This window comes from Epinephelus moara, chromosome 1 (assembly GCF_006386435.1).
Source record: "Epinephelus moara isolate mb chromosome 1, YSFRI_EMoa_1.0, whole genome shotgun sequence".
Classification (NCBI taxonomy): Eukaryota; Metazoa; Chordata; class Actinopteri; order Perciformes; family Serranidae; genus Epinephelus; species Epinephelus moara.
The window spans coordinates 22,685,512-22,694,963 of record NC_065506.1 but is presented as its reverse complement, the minus strand read 5'-3'; the positions used below and the strand labels follow the sequence as shown (position 1 = coordinate 22,694,963).

The window sequence follows — 9,452 nt, the reverse complement described above, 5'->3', positions numbered from 1 at the left end:
GGGGGGGGGGGGGGGGGGGGGGGGGGGGGGGGGGGGGGCGCTGCAGTAGATTTCAGATAATGCCATTAGAGGCAGTAGGAGGGACATTATTTTTTCACAGACTATCTATCTCATGTACTTCTTCCAAAATATAGTGACAGTTTAAGCAAATATGACACAAAGTTATTTTCATTAAAGTTACCAGCTGTAGCTTTAAAAGAATAAAGTCCCCAGACTCTTTGGGTCAAACTGAAGAGTCAGAATACATGCTGCCCCCTCGACTCAAGTGCTCACCTGAGACACTGAGCATCTCATTGATTTTAACTGGACAGGGAATTAGTGAAGCGGGGTTGCATGAGGGAGTGCAGCCGGTGAGCTAATATTCACTGCCCAGAGAGCAAGGATCTGTTTGATAGGAAGTGACATCAGGGCAGTAAAGACGGGGAACTTTCTCACTCCATAAAGCTGTCAGCAGAGAATTTCCTTTGTCATGCCATGTTATGAATGAGTTCCCTCTTAAAGTGGATAGTGTGTGGATGTGCATGCCTCTATGTGCGTGTGTGTGTGTGTGTGTGTGTGTGTGTGTAAGCGTGCAGTGTGTGTGCGCAGCCTATTTTGGTCTGACGGATTATCCAGCCCCCCCTCCATGTTCCCATGGTTTCTAACAGGCATCCTGGGGTGGCCTGACCAGACTACAACACGTTAAAACCAGTGAGGTCTCAACGCCATTTGCAAAAAGAAGCAACCAATTTGCTGCTGACTGACCTCTGACCCATTTCGTCTTGTACGTGTCTAAATCCAAATTTTCAAATCTTCTACCAATAAAGAGACGGAGTGTGTTGGGAATAGAGAAAATGTGACACATAATTGGAAAAATTGAGTTGTGATTCTGGGTTTATGCACGAACTTGTGCATCTGAAAAAGTGCTTGACTACACAACTTTAAAATAACAGGGGACTTTTGGGAAAGTGAATGTAAACAGCACAATTTGCACAGAGGTTACTTGCCCTGACATCAGATCATCCTTGTGGAATTATGATGTGAGGACAGAACAATGCACCCACGACCTCTGCTATGCCATTATCTGTGGTTATGTCGTATGTTGCCCTCACAGTGGCACCGATTTCACCCCTAACACAGCCACGTTTGCCTTTTCTTGTTCTATCATCTCACCCTGCTGGGAAGTAATGTCTCATCAGACATCACCAGCTTGGCCCGCTGGTTTACGCTCTTGCCAACGAACGCACACATACACGTACACACACACATACACACAGTGGCAGCTGACCTTCCCAGAAAGCTCAATAAAAGTGCTTTTCATCAAGTCGGGAGCTGTCCTGAGACGGCTGAGACGGGGCACACCAACGGATTTCAAATGAGCTGTATGTTAAATAAAGCCTGACGTCTTCTGTAGCAGCTTCTTTTTTTTTTTTTCTTTCTTTTCTCTCAATGCCTGGAGGCCGGCCCACCCAGGGCTCTTTCAGAATGGAGGAATGGTGTGTGTGCAAATCTATGTGTGTGTGTGTGTGTGTGTGTGTGTGTGCTGCGTGCGCTTTTTTTGACATAAAAGACATAAAACATGAAAGACTAACTGAGCAGGTGATGATAGAGGGATATCTCTCTTTGGGCAGCAGTTTATTTTTACTGCGCCGTCACATGGCACTTGTAACGAAACAGGTGATCATCCGCAGCTGTGAAAGAGACCTTCAACTTCTTAAAACCTCGCAGGCGACTAATCAAAGGCAGGTCCCGGTAATAACGCATCCATTCTTTTTACTGTTGATACCAACATCTTAAGGCTATGGTCACATTCGATCTATCACTCTATGAGCACTCCACACTCGGCGTCATCCATGTGTGGAGCAAAGTGACTGAACATGACTAAATGATGTAGTGTTTCCCCATCTTTACTCTTGACGTTTAGCGCCCTGTCACACCACGCCATATGGCTGAAGAGCAAGCTCAAGGCTGGCACTAAATAACAACAGCATGAACAACAGAAATCAATTGCAAGGACAAATAACACCTAAAAAAAAATCTTCCCGGTGTTAGTGCCATGTAATGACAGTACAAAAATAAAATGTTCTTGTGTTTTTATGTCCTCTCATATTCAAGGCTCAGGTTCACAGAGAGTGCCACAGCATGGCAGTAGCTGAGATCAGAGCAGCCTGAGGGCTGCTGTGCAAACCTCCCCGTGTAATGTACCACAGGTTCAATAAAATAATAGGGTTTTACTGAAACCGACAGGTTCACAAAAGTCTGAAAAAGAGAAATCCACACATGCTGTTAAACCCATTTAACAACTGCTTTTTTTTTTTACAAGGCCTGCCCTAAGAAGACATATGATTTCAAGTTCTGGACAGCACTGGGAATTTGGCTTAGGTTGAAACCTTATGTCTGCCTCTTACTGAAAAAAACAAACAAACTGTGAATCATGATACACTGGCTTTACTTTTGTAAACTACACTTCTATATCTTTCTAACATTTTGAGTACTTGATAAAAGTGAAACCAATTCCTCAGTTGCTCAGTTCTTTTCAAATCCTTTGAAAACAGGATGTCATGTTGTGCACTGTAAGCTCTGTGTGTGTCTTCAAACTGCAGCCTTGACTTGATGAAATAAACAGTGGCAGGACTTAGCGAGCTAAAAGGCACAAGAGAGGAACCAGAAACAGTGAAAGGGAACAAATTCAAAGGTTATGATTTTACGTTGAGGTTTCATCAACTTACAATGCAGTCCTACACTGTCAATGTAGTGTAATAGCATCTACGGACATTACATAATACAACATGGATAGCACTACATGTATAATACTTTGTATCATTCTAGAAATAAAAAACATGTCTTAAGTTTATTCCATGATTATTGTTCTTCCACTCTCTCAATAGACACACACCCCATCAACCAATCTCCTCTTTCTCTACCACTCAACTCCTCACACTGCATCATAATTACAAAAGCCTCACATATGTGTCCATTATCACATGTCCCTAACAGCACCAGTTTCATTGCCTTCTCTCTCTCTTGTTTTCGCACTGTTGGCCCCACTTCTGTTCTCTCCCTGCTTCCTACAGTACTCCGGCTTGGCCTGCCTGTGTAAAATGCTTATTAGCCTCTCAGCTCTCCCAATTGTACACTTCCTACATACATGAACTGTATGCCTGCTTGTGGGCAACACCGCTCCTCAAATTCCACACGTGTGCCTTCACAGTCTGGAAAGCACAGCTACATGGAGCTGAAAGTATGCTCTTCTCATATGCTATACCAAGCCCATTAGAGGAGGTGAGGTGAGAATAATCACACTTTGACATGTGAAGACAGGAAGGCTGTGCAGAGAAAATCTGTCAAGACCCCCCCTCCCCTTCATCTGTAAGATTTAACTTTTTTTTTCTCGCTCCTCACAAATGTCATGCACAGTGCTTGTGTCAGACTTCAGAGGATGGATGGTGCGAAGGATGGACATCACTGTAATTATCAGGGTTTAACTACAGGTGTGGCTGACTAGGATCGCTTAATCACCATGAAAATGCACCGAGATAATAGACAAAACAGAAATTGATATTCCTCTCTGACTGCACAAGCAGTCATATTTAGCTGCTACCTTACCTGGAAATTTCCAATGTAGTCCTCGTCCCTGTCTCCTATGGTGCCCTCCCTCAGGGCAATAAGGGTGAACCCTCTGAAGTAGGCGGGGCTGGTTGCAGACACAGTCACTGGATGGAATTAAGCAGGAGTGAAAACAAGCATCACTTGACAGAGAAAAAAGCAGAGCTAGAATCCTCAGTGCCAAACACAAGACTAAAGTAGACTTAATTAACTACCTGCCTGAGTAATTAAAAATAATACAGTGTTGGACTGTGGGGGATAAAGGCTAATATATTCAGATATAATTGTAACAATTTCTTTATGCACAATCAAACATTTCAGCTGTTCTTGAGGATGACAGTAATTACAATGGCTCAGTCTTAGTCAGGCAGTATTTCCATAAGATCGGTAAGATGGTGTTTTTATGCATTTCTGCAGCGCAGCAGAACATAAAAGAATGTTCATTTACTTTGGGGAAAATTCAATTTGCTGTACTTGACAACTTTATCAGCACGCTAAGATAAGACTCTTAAGACTTTAAAATTACATTTCTAGTACAGGTGATTGCAAAAAATGTGATTATCAGCTCCCCACTTGGAGCTAATTCAGTTATTGGCTTTGGGTGATATGAAACTATTTATGATTAAATCTGAAAAAGACTGAATATTAACTGCAGTGCAACATATTGTGGAGTCCAGAACAGCATGAGCCTCTGAGATTCACAGAGCAGATGGCACATGCCCATTAACAGCTCCCAATAACTTCAGCTTTAGACAAAAGCTATGAAATGAGGGACTGCTGGCATTTTAAAAATCTGTTTTAACTATGAAAGAGAATACCAAAAAGCATGCAGGAGTTCGCAGAGGGATTTAGCTTTATATAAACCTCTTTAAAGTTTGATATTAAAGCAGCTTTTAAGGCATGGCTTACTATTTACTCAAGGGTGTCCACGTTAAGTTGAAAATGAATTGTTTTTATTTGGCTTTTAATGGTTCAAATGCGTAGTTCTTTACTGGGATCCCTTTAGTTTTAGGGCATGCATCAAAAGTGCACTCTGTGTAAACTTACTTTAAGTTTGCATAACCTACTGACCGTGCACTGGTGTTTATTTGGCAATGCGCAGATAGTGCCAACCAACGCAGTGTGCGTAAATCTCGTGGATAAACACCAACCTCTGTATGTGCTCCCCGGCTGATAGCTGTCCGGGTTTCCCTCAACGCGGAGGTGAAACTCGCTGCTGCCGTCCTTCCGATTGCTCTGAGCCCGTAATATCCGACTACAATACCCGTCTCCTTTCCCGGCTCTCTCAGAGGGCTCCTCGGTGAACGCAAACATATTGCACGCTGCGGCGGAGATGAAGCAGAGCAGGAGCATGAGGCGCGACTGTAGCCCGGTTGCTCTCATCATGTAGGTTTCCGACAGCCAAGTTGACGCGCAGAGACGAAGGAAATCTTGTCAGAGGAGGAGAGAAGAAATGTTTGTTCCCTGCTCCTGTCTCACTCCTAAATGAGAACCCAACTTGCAAACTGCTGAAGTAGACTTGTGCACTGCTAGGAGGGTAGATCCATCCTGGTGTGAGTAACAGAGAGCGAGGAGGAAGACTGGCTGGGATGCGCTTTGCACTCTCGCTCTATGAGAGCTGCACACTGTGCGCCTACTGGTTACACAGAGCAGGAGAGCAGGGGTCCGAGCGAGGAGATGGTCAGGAGAGGAATGAGCGCTGCGTGGCTGCAGGCCACAGCTATTTACAAACAGCCTAGGTGAAGAATACTCTGAACCAACAGACTGAGAACAAAGACAAACGTTCCCACCAATGAGTGCTGAGAGGAGGCAACACGTTTGACATAGTTGGACTGAACTCTCAGTGCGGTGTATGCGTGTGTGTGTGTCATCACTCAGGAGCCTTAAAGAAGACACGAACACACACAGAGACACACAAAGGAATTGATAAAGCATGCTAAACGGTTGTCTAGGTGACTAATTAAACTATAAGTGATATGTGTTGAAGTCACTGGCTGCTCGGTGGCTGCCTTGCTCTCATTTTCTTGGAGCACTAAAGTGAAATGATTAAATTTCCACATTGTAACACGATTGATGCCAGTATGTGAGCTCCTGCCTGATTTAACACATCAGTGGAGCAAATAAGACGTTGCCTTGACAAGGAATCGCTCAGAAAGTATTGATCCATGTCAATCATCTGAAAAACACAGATGATGTCATATAAAGAGTCAAGTCTGGCCTTTCAGATTCAATGAACACACTTAGAGCTCTGCAGGTTGTAGCATAGTGTATTTACAATAACATTTTAGACATATTAGCAGCTAGAGGTGGGAATCACTGGAGGACCCACTGAGGACATCACATTTTGGGTTTACTTGACCTTATATTGCATTCTACTTAACTTTAGGGCTGCCACTAACGATTATTTTCATTGTCGACTAATCTGTCGATTATTTCTTCGATTAGTCGACTAATCATTTCATCGAAAAATGTGTTAAAATGTTGAAAAATGTTGGTCTGTCTCGCCCAAACCCCAAAATTACGTCATCTAATGTCTTGTTTCATACTCACGCCAAAGGGTTTTAGTTCACTGTCACAGGAGAGTGTGTAAAGCTGCCAATATCTGAACGTAAGAAGCTGCAGTGAGAGTATTTTGGGTACTTTTATAGTACTTTTCTATGAAAAATGACTCAAACCGATTAGTCGATTACTAAAATAGTCACCGATTATTTTAATAGTTGATTAGTTATCGATTAGTCGACTAATCATGGCAGCCCTACTTAACTTAGACCTGTTGTCCTCGTTCGTGGACACTTTTTTGTGCCATCTAGTGGTAGTAGGAGAACAATACACTAATCCATGTAAAAACAAGATGGCAGCCATCTCTGCCAAGTCAGTCTGCAGCCGATCCCAACACAGAAGTGGTCCAAAAACTGATCACATTTTATGGTCTAAACGTTTTTTTTTCATTTATGATTAATAATGTTTGTAGTTTGATATGGCAACACTTTCGACCAATTTTAGCAACAGTAGCAAGGTAAGACACTGTTAATTAGGAAGTACTCGTTTGAGGACATTGGGACTTTATTATCGTGTCCTTTGAGGACATTGGGACTTAAATATTGTTGACAATGTTTCGTTTTTTATACTTATCAGGTCCTACTGATCCCAAATAGCTAGGAGAAATTAAAAATGCATACTAAACAAAAGTTCGGCTCTCAGGAGAATATTATCACGATACTTAAGTCACGATACAATATTATTGCAATTGTGAATATATATCCTGAATACTGCGATAAAATATATTGTGATTTATTACCTTTTTTAAAACGGTCAATTATGTCTCCAGAGGAAAACTTTTCAACATCTGTTTTATCTAATAAGATTAAGTTTTCAGTCCGTTCATCTCTCCTCAGCCATTTTTTGCAGCAACAAAATGTTTCTATCGGACTAAAAAAGCAATTAATTGTATTATTGTAGTAGGCTACCTAAAGTTTAAAATGTATTTGTTATATTAATTTCTATAATAAAAAAATCAATACTTGGCACTGTGTGATAATACGATATTGCCAAACAAAAGTATCGCAATACTATGTCGTATTGACATTGTCCCCCCACCCATACTAGCAGCTTGTCTCAGTCGGTTACCATTTTGGTCTAGACTGAAATATCTCACTAACAGCTCAATAAACTGGCATGAAATTTTGTACAGACTCTCATGGTTTCCAGAGGATGACATCTACGGACTTTGATGATCCCCAAATTCTAGCGCCACCTTCAGGTCAAAATGTCAATTTGCCATTTGGTCCAGAAAAATCCTTTAAAAACTTATTTAAACGCACATGCCCAGTGCACTGTGCTGTCAGTCCTCATAACTTGGTGCAGGTGATGGCAGGAAACTTCAGATAGATAGCAAATCAGCAGATACACTGCTCACAAGAGGGCTGAATTGCTTCTCCTTTTAATTTAGTCTTCACTTAGAATACGACAATGGTTAACATTAACCCAACAAACATAAATACAATAAATATATTTTTAAAAAGTCTTACAATAACTGGTTAGATAAAGATAAATTACAAAATAAGTTCACAGGAACAACCATCATTTCATCTAAGTGGAATCCTAAAGCACAAAGTCCCTTCAAAAGAGGGGAGCAGGTAGTGAGGAGGGAGTGTCCAGCCTTTTCTTTCCCTCACTCAGGTGCAATCACTTGACATCAGCAAAAACATGCAGATCATCAATTACGACAAAAAAGAGCTTAAATCTAGTGTCTCATTGAGGCCATGTGGTTCCGTTGAGTTCGAAGTGAAAATCCAATATGCTTCCTTTTGTAACAATTTTGGACCAGGTTTCCTCCCCTTGGATTAGGAAAATTCCTCTCTATATGAGTACATTTAAGAGAGGCAGCAGAGCCATGGTTCCTATCTCTGTAGTGTCTTGCAATGATAAAGTCCATGTTTCCATTTCTAATAGCAGCTTTATGTTCTGCTATACGCAATTTAAGGTTGCTTGTCCTACACAGATCAAACCTCATGGACACTTTAACACAATTATTACATGTGTGGGCATACATTTTATAAACTCTTTGAATTTTCAAACCTGTTTGAGGATGATTAAATATTTTTGCATTACGTGTGTTAGAGCAATGAGTACATCTTACACATTAGTAATTGCCATGTACCTCCTGAGACAACCAGTTCATGGAGGGGATGGGCTCTCTGTACATAGAAGAAACCACAGCATCTCTGATGTACCTGCCTCTGTTTAAACAAAAACTAGCATTTCAAGTGAAGACCAAATTAAAAGAAGAAGCAATTTAGCCCTTGTGTGTGCAGTGTGTCTGCTTCTTTGCTATCAACCACAATGCCCTTGTTTATATTGTCCATATCAACTGTTTGTTAATATAGGTTGTAGAAACCGACCATTAGCTGTTTTTTATATATGGTTTCCAAATCATCAGTTGAAAGCTTAGTGGAGTGTTATTAAAGGAATACTTCATCCACAAAATAACCCTATATATGTCAATGGTTTATGCTGTGTTACCTTGAATTCCAGAACCACAGTTTGTTTTCCACTAAATTTCAAACATAGTTAAGTCTCTTTCAGTCCCAGTCAGAAATGGCTGAGATCAAGGCAATGCAACATGTTTGGAAAGCACTGAGCATACAACTGGATACATGAGACTCGGATTCTACTGCACAACACATGTAAGAGTTTGTTAATGGATGTTTTGATAAAGTTTTGCCCTTATTAAAGGGGGTCTCTTGTTTACTTCAATTAATCAACAGTGTTTGCCGTTTTTGGAGTCTTTGTTCAGCGGGGGCACGTGAGAAAAACAAAATTTTCTTCATAAATTCAAGGTAATACGACATGAATAACTGATATATTAATGGTCATAGTAGAAGTATTCCTTTAAAGGGTGCACCCAAAAATGAAAATTCAGCCATTATCTACTCACCCATATGCCGACGGAGGCTCAGGTGAAGTTTTAGAGTCCTCACATCCCTTGCGGAGATCGGCGGGGGGAGCGGCTAGCACACCTAATGGCAGACGGCGCCCCAGACTTACGTCCAAGAACACAAAATCGAAACCACAAAATATCTCCAACATGCTCATCCGTAGTGATCCAAGTGTGCTGCAGCCCCGACATAAAAAGTCGTTTCGAAAAATGTCATATGAACTCTGTTTTTAGCCTCACTGTAGCCTGTAGCTCTGACTGCTTCTCTGTGCTCCGCGCTCACGTGTGCGCGCTCAGGGTGATCGATGATGCACGGTCTCTGAAGAGCAACAGTCTCGTCAGTACTGATGTCCAGATTCTCAAGTGCAGGCATCGCCAATTCCCAGTCTGAGCAGCAAAGACTTTCCTCATCCGTTGGCATTGCTTTGCA

At 41.7% G+C, this 9,452-nt stretch overlaps 1 protein-coding gene across 1 annotated transcript in view; it reads right to left on the bottom strand.

Annotated features, from left to right (window-relative positions):
• The window catches only part of spon1a (spondin 1a), a 103,316-nt gene extending 98,023 nt beyond the window's left edge, over positions 1-5,293 (bottom strand). The window contains exons 1-2 of the mRNA XM_050045276.1: positions 4,737-5,293; positions 3,586-3,692 (exon numbers count right to left, since the gene is read on the bottom strand). Coding sequence (XP_049901233.1) covers positions 3,586-3,692; positions 4,737-4,971 — 342 coding nt within the window. The 5' untranslated portion in view covers positions 4,972-5,293. The remainder of the gene's footprint in view (positions 1-3,585; positions 3,693-4,736) is intronic.
• Positions 5,294-9,452: the final 4,159 nt, after the last annotated feature.